The following is an 18,020-nucleotide window of genomic DNA, read 5'->3' as shown; positions in this document are numbered from 1 at the left end:
ATCAGTTGTGAATCTTGAATCAAAGTGTTCAGTGAAGGGAACACCATAGAAATTTAAAGTTTTGAAGGCTTAGTAGTAAATTGGAATTATTGAAAACAAAGTCTGTAAATAGAAAGTATTGAAATTGTCACTACATAAGTGAGAAGGAAATGAATAAATCAAACAAGGAGAGGTCAGTGTACCTGATTTAATTTTGAAATTTTATAACTGTGATTTGTAATTTCTGAACTTGTGAGAAAAATTTTTTGATCAGCTTCCATTTTTGGGATAAATTTACATTTTGTAATGAATGGAATGTAATTGAAATGGCCTATTATTTTGCAACATCTCCATTTGGTTTGGCAAACCATTTAAGGTAATCAGAAAAAGAGACAACTTATTTGATGAATTTTGTGTTATAAAATATTTATCTAAAAATGACAATCTCAATAAAATAAAACAGGACAGTAATGATGAAAATATTTAGACCAAAATATTTAAACATTTCCAAACATAGAAGCATAATTAATAACCTTCACATAGCAGAACTTTCCTGAGCTTACCAGGAATCTCACCATATGTAGAAAGAATATGTTTTCAATAAAATATTGGCTACAGAGAAGAGTCTATTGAAGGTGTCAACAAATTCAAATTTATTATTGATAAAATGCAAACTTAGAATATTACAATTTTATGAACCAACTAAAAATAACAAGAACATATTTGAAATTGGAGTCCCAGAAGGAAAGGGGAGAGACAATGTGGCAGAAAAACATTTGAAGAAATAAAGGCTAAAATATTTCCAATTATGATGGAAAATATCAGGCCACAGGTCCTAAAAGCTCAACAATACCCAAGAAGGTTAAATAGAAAAAACACCGTACACAGTCACATCATAGTCAAATTGTTGAAAACCCAATAATAAAGAGAAAAATCTTAAAAGCAACTAGAGAAAAACGTAAACATGTTCCATAGAGAAGAACAATATCACAATGAAGGCTGAATTCTAATCAAAGCATTACATCAAGAAGACCGTGCAATGACATTTTTAAAGTGCTGAAAGAAAAAAACCCTCTCAACCTGGAATTCTATATCCAGTTAAAGTATTCTTGAAAAATGAAGAGAAAATAAAGGTATTGTTTGATTCATGGTCAAAGAAGAAATCACAAGCAAAATGAGAACTTATTTTGAAATGAATGATAATGAACACCCATCATATAAAAATTTGTGGATACAGTTAAAACAGTAGTTAGAAAGAAATGTATAGCATTAAAAGCTTTCTTAGAAAAGAATAAAGGTTTAAAATCAATGACTTAACCTACCGACCACCTTACAATGCTAGAAAATGAAGAAAAAATTAAAATCAAAGTAGAAAAGAAGAAGGAATAAAGAGTAGAAATCAATGAATTGTTAGAGAAATAATAGAGAAAATCAATAAAGCCAAAAGTTAGTTCTTGGGAAAATTTAATAAAACTGATAATCTGTTGATCAAGAAATAAAAGGGATATAATACAAATTACTAATATCAAAAATCACACAGCAGACAGCACTAGGGACATTAAAATGATAAGAAAATAGTCAACTGGCCACTTAACCAAATGGGTAAATTCCTTGTAAATTGAAACATACCAAAAGTGACCCAAAGAGAAACAGAACATCTGAATGGCCTTATAGTTGTTTAAAAAAAGTGAATTTGAAATAAAAAACATTCCCAGAAAAACTCCATGCCCAGAAGACTTCACTTGTGAATTCTACCAAACATTTAAGGAATGATGACATCAAATGATATCAACCATAAATTATGTATTTCAGAAATTAAAAGAGGAGGATTATTTACCAGTTCATCTTCTGCAGGCAGCATAATCCTGATATCAAAACCTGAGAAAGACATTACAAGAAAAGGGAATTGCATACCAATATCCCTCATGATTCTAGGAACAAATATCACTGACAAAGTATTAACAAAACAAAGAGCAATGTATGAAAATAAATATGCCATGACCAAATGTGAGTCATCCTAGAAATGTTGGTATAATATTAAAAAATAAGTCAACATAAATTGCCACATTCACAGATTAAAACAGAAAAATGACATGATAATATTAATGGACAAAAATTATTTGATAAAATTCAATGCTCATTCATGATAAAACATCTCAGCAAACTAGGAGTAGAAAGGAGCTTCCTCAATCTGACAGAAACAGCTCTGTAATACCTTCTATCATACTTAATGATGAAATATTGAACATGTTTCCTGTAGAGTTGGGAAACGGGAATGATGTCTGCTCGTAGTACATTTTCCCACATTTTACTGGATGTTTTAAGCCAGTGCAATAAGTCAAGTACGAGGTAAAGATTATATAGGAAGAAATAAAATGGTCTTTATGTGACCTTTACATAATTGCATAGGTAAAAACTACTAAAGAATTACAAAAATCTACAAGAACTAATACAGGAACCTAACAAAGTTGCACAATATAAGGTAGGTATACCAAAATCAATTGTATTTTTATGTACTAGTAAAAAAAATGGAAAAGGAATTTAAAATTAGTATTATTTGCAATGCCATAAAAATACTTAGAAGTAAAATCTACCTAAATCTGTAAGATATTCCTGAGAGAAATTAAAGAAGACATAAATAAATGGAGCAATAAACCATGTTCACAGATTGGAAGATTCCATATTGCTAGGATATCTATTTTCCCCAAATTGATCTGCAGATTCACCATAACCCAATCTTGATCCCAGAAGGCTTTTCTGATACATAGACAAGTGATTCTAAAATTAGTATCTAAATGCAAAGATCTTAGAATACCCAAAACAATTTGGAAAGGAAGAAAAATGTTGGACAACATACACAACTTAATTTCAAGAATCAATATAAAGCTTTAGTAGTCAAGCCATGTAGTATTGGCTTTAGTATAGACAAACACATCAATGCAGAGAAATAGAACCACACATAAATTGTCAATTGATTGATTCTTTGACAGAGGTACCAAATAAATCCTTAGCTGAAAGGACAGTCTTTTTCACAAATGACGCTGAGACAAATAAATAACTATTATGAGAAGAAAATGAACCTCTATACATACTTCCCAACAAACACAGATTTATGGATCATAGACCTAAATGTAAAATTAAAACTATTAGTTTTGAGAAGAAAACATAGATGAATTTTTTTGTAACCTTGGAACAGGCAAAGGTTTCTTAGAACACAGAAAGCACTAACCATAAAAAAAATGATAAACTGGATTTCAAAACTTTAAAAACTTCATCAAAATACATCACTAAGAAAATACATAGAAAAGCCCCAGACTGGGAGAATAAATAATAATAAGCTGCACTTTTACATAATAATGCATATAGGAAGTACAATGAAAATAATATTTCATTTATAGTATAATATATTAAATACTTGAATTCCAGGCATAAATTTCTAATGATGAAATAAAAGGAAAAATAACTGGAAAGTTATACCTTATACTTGATTGTATAGATTATAATAAAGATGACAACACTTCCTAATTTAGTAAAGATATTTTAATGTAAGACTAATTAATTTTTCTCAGGATATTTTAAATAACATTTTTAAATGGGATTTCCAAGCCAAGAAAACATGCCTTTGTTTTTAGTTTATTGACTATTCTTAGTAGTGCGTTTTTTATCAGATTGGAATGGGGCAATCAGGAATTCTATGACTGGTAGTTGATTTGTTAGTGGATATTCAAACAAGCCTTCAAAAAAAGGTTAAGAATACTGGAATAAAAATTAGGCCATGAGCAGCCCCAAATACCATGACAAGAAACATAATCTTAAAAAATGTTCTGAAGATGTATGCTTTAGCTGCAGCTAAAACGCACACCCCTATTACTGTTGAAAACGCACTCTGTAACACCGGGTAGCCTAGCTGATACAATGCCTCAATTGTTTTTTGGTTTACTGAGGGCTTTGAACTGGAAACAAATGCATAGGAAATGTGTGCAGAAAAATCGAAAGAAAATCCTATACAAATAACAAGATTAATCATGGATATGGAATCAAGATTGACATTCCAGAATGCCATGAAACCCGTGACTCCCACAATCACAGAAGCAATAGCAAAAGTTACCCACAAGGAACACAGTGGATGAGGAATTAACAATAAGGAAACGATGAACATAGCTGTTGATGCAACAATGACATTTCGAACAGTGTTTTCTAATATTGCAGCATACTGATCAAAATATATGAATGCCTGGTTATACACCATTAGGGGAATCTCACACTTTTCAGCCAGGCTTCGTAACTGGAATAACATCATCTTCTTATTGTTTGCAGAAGAAACACCTATGGTCTGAATGAAGGCCCGGGAAGCAATGATTTCATGTGATGATGAAATATTAATATCATACACAAAAAGTGGAAAATCCATTAAAAAATTGGAAATACTGTTTATAAAAGTATTCTTATCATTTATATCTTGTCTGTTATTTTCCATATATCGCACATATTCTCGTAACCAAAACTCTGTAAGATTTTTATCTACATAGTCATTGTTTTCAAAATCTGCCAGACATTTTTCCAATCTTTGCCTAGCATCTTTATTCCAGTAGTCAAGAATTTCAGTAACAATAACCATAACCCTGGGACCATAATCTGAAAAATATTCTTCATCAATATTAAAATACGGTGTGATGTAGGAATCGTCACTTGCCAAATTTCGAAGGTCTAAACCTTCCTGCACTTGGAAACACCCATATATACTACTTATGATGTACAAAATGTATAAAAGCACTACAAAAAACTTGGACTCGGTGCTTGTGAGAAAAGGGCCAAAATAGTCTCTAAAGAACAAATTCATTGGATGAATATCAGCTTCCTGTTCATCTGGGAGAGAATCAAATGGGAGACAGCAGGACTTTTTTAATGAGGAACATTTTTGGTCAGGAGTTTCTGACTTTTTCAACCAGCGTAGACAGACTACTTCTCTTTTACCATCGAGGGCCATAAATGCTCCAAAACAGGTGATGTTATAAAAATAACAAAAGAGCAGGGTTGTTCCTGTATAGATGCAAAAGTATTGTACGGACCTGAAAGAGGTCATAATCCCTGTATAGAAAGCCAGGACGTTGGTGATGGTGGTGATTGTAATGGACACTGCCACTTTTGAATAGACACTGGACAGCCGCTGTTTTATACTATCCATGAGGCTGGTCTTCTGCCAGGCAGAAATCATAATAAACATGTCATCGACCCCAACACCTGTTAAAAAAAGAAACAGTATCTTCATACATATTAATATCCATTAAAAATTAAACAGGTCAAACCATTTTCTTTGTCCATCTCTTAAGGCCTTTTTATCTTGCGCAATCTGTGCTTGGATGCTACTTTCTTTGATTGCTTCTGAATCCACAACAGAACTCCTTCCTCTGTAGTAACTCTGGGCTTTGTATATACTGCTATTGTTTGCCCATAGCACAGTACACTCTACTCCTAGTCTTCATTTAGGGTGTTTTAATGATGAGTCAGGAAACCTGGTTGCCTGGGTGTTAGTCAAAGCAGGATTAGCAATGTATCTTTGATTTCATTAGATTTCTTGAGAGACCATTTTCTCCCATAAACCATTTCACACTAATGTACAAACACATTGGGCCAACATTCTGTTGCTTAAAATATAAGCTGGACTAATTTGTTTTATAGTTAGCATCTAGCTATCAATGTGGTATGATTTAAGAGGCACAGCATAGTTTATAGACATACACACACATACACACACACACGCAAATGTAGTTTTCCTGCTAGTCTGTTTTTGATACTCGGAATGCTATCATTCAAATTTCACTTACCCAGAGTAAGGCATTATTTCATTAAAATGCAAATATTCTTGAAATCAGAAATATGTACCAAAGTAAATCTTAAGAATCCTTTACCTATTAAGCCCTACTAGGTAATTAGTTCTTTTCCACAATGACGTTTCATGATTGGTTTGGAATAAAGAGGACAGAACGTCTGAAGACTTTGAAATCATCGTTGAAGACTGGGAAAGGAGGACTACAAAGAAGAAAGGAGACTGGAAAGGACAGCCTGAGCATGTTGCAAGTAAATTTCACCTCCTTCAAACTGTCCACTAGAGTTGACACGACTTTCACTCATGGACACCTTTGTTTCCATGTGTATTGCTACAAAATCAATACTTGGAACTGAAATGCTGATCTTAATCTTAATTTGGGGGATCTTCTCCATGGATTACATGGAATGGTACTGGGAATTGCAATTTTGCCTCTAATTCAGACGTTCTATGGGTGTGATCAAGGTGGACGGATCTAAATTGAAACACGAGTCTATGTAGTCTGTCATGAACCACATCCTGACACTCCCACTGCTCAGCTTTGAGGATTTCAATTGCGCTCAGCTGGACAAAAGGGAAGGATCAGAGTGCTAAGGACCAAGAATGAACTCATTGGTATTTATTAGGTATTTAAAAACTAGTTTTATTATTTATAGAAACTTGTTCAGAAATTTTCCTTACACATTTCTCGCTTGAGTTGCTGAAATCACACACAGACACACACACACACACATACTCTCTCTCACACTCCTATGTATACACAGACAATACAAAGTCAATTATATACACTTTCTAGTTATTTATGGCTGTGGAGCACACTAAGTGGTTAAGTGTGAGTGTGTACTAGGAAGGTGTGCCCTGAAGAGCTAGAATAAATAAATTGACATCCAGTATTCAGCCCATCCACTATCTCCCTCAGGAAATGAAATATTATTTCTTCCCAGTTGCTTACTTTCTCAAGCTTATTGTAAATAAATTCTGAAAGTATAGGAAAATACAAAGAAAAAATTGAAACAACTGTAATTCCACCCTTCAGGAATAAGCCCTGCTAACATTTTCATGTATATCCATCCAGAATTTGTTCTATACAAATATATACATATAACTGTATTTCTCTCAAACATCTTGTTTCATAACCAGCATTTTCCATTTAACATTATATATCTACCTCTTCTTAAAGACCGAATATGATTCCAAATTTTTAATATGTTATGTATGAGTTGACCAATTCCATGTTGATACGGGATTAGGTTGTTTTCAATCTATTCCTGTTTTAAACCACACTGAAATGAACACATTTGTCCTACTTTTTGAGCACTTGTCCAATTATTAGATATGGAAATTCCTAGAAGTGGAATTGGTAGGTCAAAGATATTCTCTTTTTTTTTTCTTTGGTGAGGAAGATGAGCCCTGAGCTAACATCTGTTGCCAATCCTCCTCTTTTTGCTGAGGAAGATTGGCTCTGGGCTAACATCTGTGCCCAACTTCCTCTACTTTATATGGGATGCCGCCACAGCGTGGCTTAATGAGTGGTGCATCGGTGTGCGCCTGGGATCCGAACCTGCGAACCCTGGGCCACTGAAGCAGAGCGTGCGCACTTAACTGCTATGCTACCGGGCCAGGCCAAAGATACTCCCTTTTCAATTTTTAATTCTTTTGATTTGTTGGAAAATTGAACTAAAAAAACTGTGTACCAATTTACAATTTTCCCCCAGCAGAACATGAGAGTGTTCATTTGCACACAACCTTCCCAAAACTCAATCTTGCTAATATTTATTAATCTAATAAGAAAACAAGGTGTCTCACTTTTGGTTTAATTTGCATCCCTTGATTAATTGAAAGGTCAAATTTCTTTTCTTACATTTTTGGTGACTTGTATTTTGGATTTTTGTTCTGTTCATGTCCCTTGTCTGTATTTTTCCATTTGAGGTACCAGATTTTTCCAACTCTAAAGACACATAATTCAATTTGATTTTCTTCTTTCCTGACACCTCATTTTGGATCTGTAGAGCCACCTAAATATAGTTATTTTGCTTAATCTAACATAAGCTCCTTCCCTTAACTACCCCACATCCCCACATCCACAATGTGTAGCCTCATGCTTTGTTTTACTCACCTAGAATAAGAAATGGTGAATTTGCAACTATGATCACAAATGGCACCCCAATGTACAACATCAGGCCAAAGCCGCTCACCACTGCCAAGGCAGCAGAAATCACTCCAAAGGCTGCAACCCACATTTTGTTGCGTACACAGTCACACCTGTAAATTTGGAGGGAAAAATCATGGAATTTGTGGTGGTAGCTTCCATACTGAAATTCCATCAATTCATAACATTCTTGACTTGGACACCAATTCAGAAGCCTCTTGGGCAAATTTTCCCATACCTGTCTGCTGGAGACCTTTAATTCCCAGGCACTATCCCAGACCAACTGGAAGAAAAAAAAAAAAAGAGGGAACAGAACGGTTGGGAATCTGTACTTTTACCAAACTATCCTGGGTGACTTACTCAGCTAGCCAAGCACTAATCCACTGACTGGCATTTCAGAACCACAAAGATATATCAGAACACTGCAGATCGTTAATTCCACTCTGATTTTCAAAGGGATGTGAATGGAATACAACAGTAAATGGAGGACAAGCTGTAGCAGAGAAAGTATCCATATCCAGTTATCTTCTCACCCAACCCCTGACTCCAACTAGCCATAAACACAATCCTAAATAGCTCCCGTATTTCAAAGCTCGTTGAATACGTATTGTGGTTAACAAAAGTATGAAAGCCTCCTTCTCAAACATCTTCAGGATTCTCCTTTACTGGTGAAGTGGGCTCTAGAAAAGGTGCTACTAATTGCAAAAAAAAATTGAAATGTAGTTTACTTTGAATAACACAACCTGCCTGTTTCTTTGTTGGACCAACAGCAATGGGAATATATATAAAGAATTTTAAAGTATGGACAGTACTTTACCTCCCCAACAACCACAACATTACACTGTAAAATATTGACAACCGTCTCTGGTTTTATATTTTACTCGTTTGTTAACTGCTTCAAAACAAATGACTGATACCTGCCTCTAGATGTTTCCAATAGAAGAGAGAAACTAAGTTTGTATTGAAGACTAGGACAGTCAACTATGGAAATGGAGCCACTGATTCCAAAACAGCAGGAACATGATTAAAGACCTTCTTCAGGCAAGATCACACTAAAATAGCTCAACTTTCTTATTATAAAAAAAAAATTTCTACACCATGGCTGTATTTCACTTTTTCTCAACTGCTAGTGCTATGAGTTAAATTCAGGGCCCAAAATCAACAAACACATGCACAAATTCCAGAGCAAAAGTAAATTACTTTGTTACAATAAATTTTGATTATAATGAATAGTTTCTTAAAACAACAATATTGGTTTATACGAGTTTAAGATAAGAAAGTAACAAAGATGACCTTTAAAATCAGAAAGATTAATGAGGATAAAAATTACATAAGACATGTTTATTCCCATTCCCTTTTTTCAAGTTTCTGGACTTTTTGGTGTAAATTTTTCAGAGGATGGGGGAGTGAAGTATATTATTGGTTATTGGGACTTGACTTTGACTGGTTGCTGTGTTGACTTTCTCTAAGTGACCTTTATTTTAATGTTCAAATAGATAGTGGAACACTGTAGGAGTTTGGTGAATACACCTGCAGATATTTCAGTTCCCAGCAAGGACCTTGGTTTAAGTACGTTACCAGAATGACCTAGGGGAGTCTTAGAACTTTAGATTCCCTGGAATCCCACTCTGCAGATCCTGATTCTAGAGGTTTGTAGTGAAGCTGCAGAATCTATGTATCTAAAAATTTCCTCATATAATTCCAATGCTCAGGCAGAGTTGGGCATCACTAGCAGAAAAACACTCAATTTTCTTAATTTTCTATTCACTTAGCAGGGAGGGGTTAAATTAGACATTATTATCCTTAGATATGCCTAGTGAGGGACCCACCTCTTCCTTGAAAGGAACCATGTCTATTGTGAATAACGAATAGTTTATAGTGTTTTTGAGAAGGGAAAGATTTTCCAGATTTTATCGGAAATTGATCTCATATCTGGGGTAAGTTTTGCCATTTCCAAAACGTCAGACAATTTTGAAACAGTCTAAAAAGCTCACTATACCACTACTTGCTACAGAATGAAGTTCAATTTGGAGCATAAACTTTTGGAAAAGTCTTACTATTGTTCAAATGACTCCACTGCAAGACAATAAATATGGAACCCTAAAATATGTTCAAATAAGAGCTCTGTATGAGGTAAATGCATGTAGGCAAGGAATAACCTTCATATGTAAGTATGTGCGACAGGCAGGATGAGATGTCTTAGGGACTGTCCAGGAGGCCCACCTAAAACAGAGATAAGAGATTCTCAGTGATACAGAAAAGTAAGAGCAAGAGATGCCCAAGGAACTTACAAAAGTGCTTACAAGAGAATCAGTTTTATATTCAAGCCCAAAGAAGGCAAGTGTTAGACCATCACTCAGCATCTGTGACTTAAGAACTTTCCTGCTCCCTTTCCTCTTCTCCTTGGGCATCCTCCAACTCAGGAACCAGCTTAGCAAGATGGAGAGGAGGAGGAGAAGCGATGGAAGAGGGCTGGCAAGTCCTTTTTTCCCCATTAAGGGCTATGCCATGAAGCATGCTCCACCTAACCAAAGGAAGGAAAACCTTAGCTTCAAATCAAGTTGCCACTTTTGTTTATTACATGGACATGGAGATTTTAATTCTAACTGGAAGACTTTGTGTCCTGTAAGAATGACCACAAAAGTCACAGCGTCTGCCCGAGTTTTCACGGGGCAGAGGAAGAACTTGCTCTACCTACAAAACTTAAAGGAAACAAAGGAAGACAAAAATAAAGTTGTTGTTTATACCTCATGAGTCTTGTATGTTCAATATATTGGTTACATAGGCATAAAAAAAGTCTTCAAAGACAATATAAATCATCTTCTAATTGCCTTTAATACAAGAGTTTACAGATAAGCAAGAATTGATATAAATTTGTATCTTCAGAATCAATTATTTAGTAGAAAAGTTTTGTCAAACCAGTTGTCGGTACCTTGTAGATCCTATACTAATTTAAAGAAATTCTTTATCCTACTAAAATTTAACAAGACTGCAATTTGTTTTCTTTCTTCTCTCCTCCCTCCCTCCTTCCTTCCTTTGTTTTTTGTTTCTTTGTTTGCTAAAAAATGTTGTCTTTCTTTCCAGAATAACAAAGTTATGAGGTAGTTTATTAACTCTAAAGAGGTACCCACTGTGGTTAAGTCCCTTTACCTACTGGGGCCTCATCTTTCTCTACTTTAAATTTAGAGAGTTAAATTATATTATTTGTTCCCAAATCTACCTACACACGAGAATCAACTAGAGAAATTTTTGAAATATAGATTCTCAGATTTAACCCCTAGACATTTGATTCAATAGGGCAGGGCCTCAGAATATGCAGTTTTAGGCCTCTCTTTTTGACTCTGATGCAAGAATCACTGGAATAATATAATCTGTAGAGTTCCTTCTACATCTAAATTCTATTCTTTGCTGATATTTTTCACATTTTTACTTTCTGATCACAAGAGCTCAAACTAATCCTAATGCCTACATAACATTTTTTCAATGCTTAGCAAGGTCAACTCCAAAGCAGAATAATGGAGATACCCAAGTCAGTTAAATTAGAGCCTAATTTTTTTATATAGTTAAATGTACTAGTTCAAATTTATAATAGAAGTAAAGACTTATTTCTTAGTTCTATCATATCTGTCTCCAAATGGCACAATTCATCATAATTGGTACAATATGTAAGGTAAAAAGCATATGCCAAATCAAACAAAACTAGCCACAATTTCTAGTTACTATTCCATTTGATTGCATACAATTGCTAACGGACAAAATTTTTAAAAAGCCATCAGGTTTATAAAATATGTGTTTAGTGCTGGACATCAGCAAAACATGGAGTAGAAATTTCTCAACTCTCGTTCCCCCACAGAAACATAGAAAAAGAAGCAGAAATTGTCAGAATAAATTCTGTGAACTCTGGAAAACAGTCAAAAGTTTACAGTAACCGAACAAGTGCTGAATCCAAAAAAAAAGAGCACTTCAAAACAGTAGGAAGGTTTTGTAGCGATTTTACATGTCCTACCTCACCCCCTCTCTGGTGTGATAGAAGTCTTAAGGTGGCAGTGACCATAAAGCAGCAGGTGTGTTAAAGTGACCACAGTCTTAAAGTGGCAATAGTCTTAAAGCAGCAGCAATCTTAAAGAGGCAACAGCCCACGTTGCTGGTATGGGACTATATCTATGTTTCTGAGGGGAGCAGAGCAGACCTTTTGTAAAATATTTTATATGTCTGTTCTAAACTGTCTGGGGGCTACCTGAAGGAATGATGCAAGGCACTCCTCTGTTTTGTCTCACTCAAAACTCAGATTGGGAAAGCCAGAAACACCACAAGCGGAATTAACAACGCTAACATGCATAGGGCAAAAAGATTACAACCCAAACATACAAAAGACTGCCTAAGGCAAAAATGGGAAGCATTTCTCTGGGAATTTAGGGTGTGTATACTGGAGAATTTAGAAAGTCACCCAGGGCAAGATGTATGCTCAGAAAAGACCTGAAAAGACTCTAAGCTTTCACCTAGGGCTGATTCCCAGGCACAGCGTAAGCCTGGCTACGTGTTGAAGGAGGGACCAGGCACAGAACCATTCTGCAAACATTGGGAGAGCTCCTGCCATCAAAGGAAATCTGTCAAAACACTAGCTAAACACAAGCTAAGGAACAGAGACTTCAATGACCACATAAACAAGGAATACAGCCTTGGCAATAACGGTTTAGGAAAGTCACTAACAAAATAGACTACTAAAGTGGGGACATTACTACTGACCTTACAGAAATAGAAAGGATTATAAGAGAATACTATAAACAACTTATGCCAACAAATTGGATAACATAGATGAAATGCACAAATTCCTAGAAACACACAAATGACCTAAACTGACTCAAGATGAAATAGAAAATCTCAACAGATATGTAACAAGTAAAAAGACTGAATCAGTAATCAAAAGCCTCCCAACAAAGAAAAGTCCAGGACAAGATGGCATCACTGGTGAATTTTACCAAACATGTAAAGAAGAATTAACACCAATCCTTCTCAAACCCTTCCAAAAAACTGAAAAGGTGGAAATACTTCCTAACTCATTCAACGAAGCCAGCATTACACTGATCCCAACGCCAGACAAAGACATCACAAGAAAACTACAGATAAATATCTCCTATGAATATAGATACAAAATTCTAGCAGATCCAATTCAATAGCATAGTAAAAGAATTATACACCGTGACAAAGTGGGATTTATCCCAGGAACGCAAGAGTGGTTCAACACGGGAAAATCAATCAATGTAATACACTACACTAATAGAACAAAGGATAAAAACCACACGATCATATCAATAGATGCAGAAAAGGCATTTGACAAAATCCAACACCCTTTCATGATAAAAACACTCAAAAACAAGGAACAGAAGGAAACTTCCTCAAAACGATGAGGGCATTTATGAAAACTACACAGCTAATATCATACTCAATCGTAAAGGACTGAAAGCTTTCCCTCTAAGATCAGGAACAACGTAAGGATGCTCACTTTCACCAATGATATTCAACATTGTACTGGAAGTGCTAGCCAGAGCAATTAGACAAGAAACGGAAATAAAAGGAATCCAAATTGGAAAGGAAGAAGTGTAACTATCCCTTTTCATAGATTACATGATCTTACGAAAATTCCAAAGAATCTACAAAGAAAACTAGAGTTAATAAACAAATTCATTGAAGCTGCAGGGTGCAAGATTAACATACAAAAATTAGTTGTGTTTCTATCCATGTGCAATGAACAATTCCAAAAGGAAATTAAGAAAGCAATTCCATTTAAATAGTGTCTGAAACAATAAAACACTTAGGAATAAATTTAATCCAGGAGGTGAAAGACTTGTACACTGAAAACTACAAAACATTGGTGAAAGAAACTAAAGAAGACCTAAATTAATGGAAAGACATCTTTAGTTCATGGAGAGAGAGACTTAATATTGTTAAGATATCAATCTCACCTAAAGCAATCTACAGATTCAACACAATCTCTATCAAAATTCCAATGGCTTTTTTTTTTCCGAAGTGGAAAAGTCAACCCTCAAATTCATATGGAATTGCAAGAAGCCCTGGATATCCAAAATAATCTTAAAAAGAAAAAAGTTGAAGGACTGAGATTTCCAGATTTCAAAACTTATAACAAAGCTACAGTAATCAAAACAGTATGGTACTGGCATATTGACAGGCATATAGACCGACGGAATAGAACTGAGAGTCCAGAAATAAACTCATACATCTACAGCCAACTTATTTTTGACAAGGATGCCAAGTGCAATCAACTGGAAAAGAACAATATCTTCAACAAATGGTGCTTGAGAAACTGGATTTCTACATGTACAAAAATAAAGTTGGACCCCTATTTCACATCACGTACAAAAATAAATGAAAAATTGATCAACAACTTAAGTATAAGAGCTAAAACCATAAAACTCTTAGAAGGAAGCACAGGGTAAATGTGCATGACTTTAGACTTGTCAATGGATTCTTAGATATAACACCAAAAGCATAAGTAGCAAAACAAAAAACAGATAAACTGGATTACATCAAAATTAAAAACTTTTGTGCCTTAAAGGACATTATCAAGAAAGTGAAGAGACAATCTACAAAGTGAGACAAAATATTTGCAAATCATGTATCTGATAAGGGTTCAAAATCTAAAGTATATAATGTACTCATCAGCAACAGGACTCAACAACAAAAACACAAACAACCCAATTGAAAAATGGACAAAGGACTTGAATAGGCATTTCTTCAAAGAAGATATACAAATGGCCAATAAACACATGAAAAGATAGTTAACATAATTAGTAATTAGGGCAATGCAAATCAAAACCACATGAGATACCACTTTGCACCTACTAGGATGGTTATAATCAATAAAACAGAAAATAAGTGTTGGTGAGGATGTGGAGAAATTGGAACCCTTATACATTACTGGTGGGCTATAAAATGGAGCAACCTCTGTGGAAAACAGTTTGGCAGTTCTTCAAAAAGCTAAACATAGAATTATCATACAGCCCACCAATTCCACCCCTAAGTATACTGAAAAGAATTGAAAACAAGGACTGAAACAGATATTTGTATACGAATGTTCATTGCAGCATGATTCATAACAGCCAAAAGGTGGAAACATTCCAAGTGTCCATCAACAGATAAGTGGATAAACAAAATGTGATATATTCATACAATGGAATACTATTCAGCCTTAAAAAAGAACAATGTTCTGATACATGCTACAACATGGATGAACCCTGAAAACATCATGCTAGGTGAAATAAGCCAGTCCCAAAAGGACAAATATTGTATGATTCCACTTAAATGAAATCTCTAGAATAGGAAAATTCATACAGACAGAAAGTAAATGAAAGGTTAAAACCAGGACTGGGGAGATGCAATGGGGAGTTAGTGCTTAATGGTTACAGAGTGACCCCATCTGTTTGGGGTGATGGGAAATAATTGGAAACAGATAGTTGTGATGGTTGCACAATAGCATGAATGTAATTAATGCCACTGACTTATACACATAAAAATGGTTAAAATGGCATATTTTGTTGTACATATTATATATATTTTACCACTATAAAATATTTTTTAAAGCAAGAGTTAAAAAACTAATAAAAATGTTTTACCTGTAGCATGATATGACTGCAAACAATATGATTAGAAGGTATGCCAAGTGAAACAAAGGGATCACTGTCATAGAAGTTGCCTCAAATTCCAGTTCTCGCGAGAGTGATGTAAAGTAGACCACCTGCCGCAAAAATATACTCAGATAAATAGCTTTTAATTCTAATATTTATGTGTGAGTTACAAACACTATTGAAACACTCTAGTTTATTGATTGACATATATTAAAATTCAGTCAAAGATCAAAATACATGGATTAAGATTTTAGAATAAAGAAGATAATAAAGATTTCCTTTTTCCCACAAATCTATGGCATGCTTTCCAAAGTTTCTTTCACAGATCCAAAGTTTAAAACTCCTGAATATACAAAATCTGAATTTCATTTAAACTGTGAAATCATTAATGACTGTACAAATTGTGGCTTTTTCTAAATTTTTATTAGGTTACTATCTTTTACTATTTTAATTGCATAAATGTCATTTCAGAAAGGCCCGAAAAGTCTTTTTCCAGTAGGGTGTCTCACTTGCACCAGGCTGATTCAGAAGTATTAGTAGGTTTGCTGGCCCAACTATTGGACAGCTAACATGGCTGAGCTAGTTAGATTTTTCAACAACACCATAGAACTTTGGCTTCAAAGTTTGTTTTTTGATTCCAATGAACTCCAGATAAGTTTTAGGTGGCTCCCAGAAACAGCAAAAACTTTAACTAAAAGTAAGAAAAAGTAATTTGATTAGAAAACCAAACCTCAAACGTAAACCTGAAGAACAATGTGTGTACTGAACAGACCTACTTTGAGGATGTAGGATTTGTGTTTTCCACCAGAATATTACCAAGGATTTAAGATTTGTGGCATCCTTCCGGGTGCTAGTTTAAGAAAGCTGGATTAAGCACCAAATACGGTAAGGACACTCAGCTTCAAGTCAAGGACTCGTCAAATGAATAGTCAGAAGGGTTATTGCGATGGAACTTGGACCAAGTCTTTCCTTATCCCTCCCACTTTCCGCTGCCCTCCCTATAAATCCCAGCCGCCAGGTACCTGGATCTTCTTCAGGGCCAGACTCTTTTCAATGCTGCTAAACTGGTTCAGGAAAAGGATCAGCCACGCCTTGCTCCGCTCGTTGTCCTCTCCGTCCTCAGTCTTCAGGTAGTACAGCAGCCGCATGGCTTTAGCCTCCAGGAGTAACTGGTTCGTTCCTACGCTCTCGCCTAAGACGATGCCTCCAACGAGGCTGGCGAGGTAGAAGGGCTGGCCGTTTTGGTTGCAGATGGGAAAGGTGATGTTTTTCAGGTTGAGGCTATTGTTCGCCCGCCAGGCGGCCAGAAGTGGGTTGGAGGGCACGCAGTGGCCCTGGTTCTTGGCGCACGCCTGACTGTAGTGGATCCGCGTTCCGTCTTCCTGTGTCACATACAGAGCCTGCACCGCGTCGTCCAATTTACTAACTTCTGATAAGATTTCTTGTTCCAGCAGCGAGGCAGTGTTGGAGACCACGAGAATCGACGCGAAATTGACCTCGGTGCTCTGCCTGGAGGCGGAGAAACGATAAGAGTCGTTGGTGGTGAAATGTCCCCGCACAAAGCGCCGCTCAGCTTTGGCCGGGCTGCCGATCGGAGTGTACTGCTCCTCGAGGTCTTCATCTTCGTCCTTGGGCAGGTAAACGAAGCCAGTGCCGAGAGCGGCCGTCAGCACCATCGGGGCCAGCAGGAAGATCCAGGGGTGCGAGCCCACCTTCCATCCCAGCCATCCGAAGGCGCGGGAGAGCGGCGCCTCCAGGCAGTCAGTGCGGCAGCGGGCGCTCGAAAACAACTGATTTCCCAACTGTGAGGCCGACAGAGAGGAATCCCGCCTCGCCGGCACCGGGCCTGAAGGTGGCTCCTGCGCCGACGCCCCTGGTGGCTCTGCGCTCTGCCCGGAAGCCCAGCGAGCCTCGGGTTCCTGTCCCTGACTTGACTCCAAAAGCCGCTCCGACTCCTGCCTTGAGGAGGGGGGCGGCTCTGACTCCTGCCCTGCCCCCAGATCCCACCCGCCCGGGGGGTCTGGCGCAGGCCCCGCCTCCGGCTCCCGCTTCTGTGACGCTGACTCGGGCTCCGGCTTCCCCTCCGGCTCCACCCCTGGCGCAACCTTAGAGGGGCTAAGGCTCATTTCCCGGAAGGAAAGGCAACGTTCTCAAACAGGACAGCAAACCGAAAAGTTGCTGCTGGACGGAGCGTCCATCTCCACCCCACCCGACGGTTTCCTTGAGAAATTCTAAGGAAGTCTGTTTGAGCTCGGGCTGCTCGCGCCCCGGATGCTGGAGGCTTCGTTGAGGAGCACGTAGTTTGACCCTTAGCCCAACTAGCCCCAACATTTGTCTGTGGTGTGCCTATCCCCTCAGAGTTGTTACTACAAGAAACACCTCTTAAAGGCGAATAAAATGCATGCCTGTCCTCCACGACTCA

At 36.7% G+C, this 18,020-nt stretch overlaps 1 protein-coding gene across 1 annotated transcript; it reads right to left on the bottom strand.

Annotated features, from left to right (window-relative positions):
• Nucleotides 1-395: 395 nt before the first annotated feature.
• PTCHD3 (patched domain containing 3) lies at nt 396-17,748 on the bottom strand. The gene is made up of 4 exons (XM_004425438.3): nt 16,621-17,748; nt 15,587-15,708; nt 7,923-8,068; nt 396-5,220 (listed from the first exon to the last, which is right to left on the bottom strand). The coding sequence occupies exons 1-4, from the start codon at nt 17,722-17,724 to the stop codon at nt 3,716-3,718; spliced, it is 2,877 nt and encodes a 958-aa protein (XP_004425495.1). The 5' UTR covers nt 17,725-17,748; the 3' UTR covers nt 396-3,715.
• Nucleotides 17,749-18,020: the final 272 nt, after the last annotated feature.

Source organism: Ceratotherium simum, chromosome 32 (genome assembly GCF_057802395.1).
Source record: "Ceratotherium simum simum isolate JZ-2026a chromosome 32, ASM5780239v1, whole genome shotgun sequence".
In the NCBI taxonomy this organism is placed as follows: Eukaryota; Metazoa; Chordata; class Mammalia; order Perissodactyla; family Rhinocerotidae; genus Ceratotherium; species Ceratotherium simum.
The sequence above is the reverse complement of the archived record's forward strand: the minus strand, read 5'-3'. Positions and strand labels throughout refer to the sequence as shown.

Coding starts and splice junctions, on each gene's coding strand:
- PTCHD3 (XM_004425438.3), bottom strand. CDS start 17,724: ATGAGCCTTAGCCCCTCTAAGGTTGCGCCAGGGGTGGAGCCGGAGGGG. Junction 15,709..16,620: donor TGGCCCTGAAGAAGATCCAG/GTACCTGGCGGC, acceptor TTTTTGCGGCAG/GTGGTCTACTTTACATCACT. Junction 5,221..7,922: donor TTCACCATTTCTTATTCTAG/GTGAGTAAAACA, acceptor TTTTTTTAACAG/GTGTTGGGGTCGATGACATG.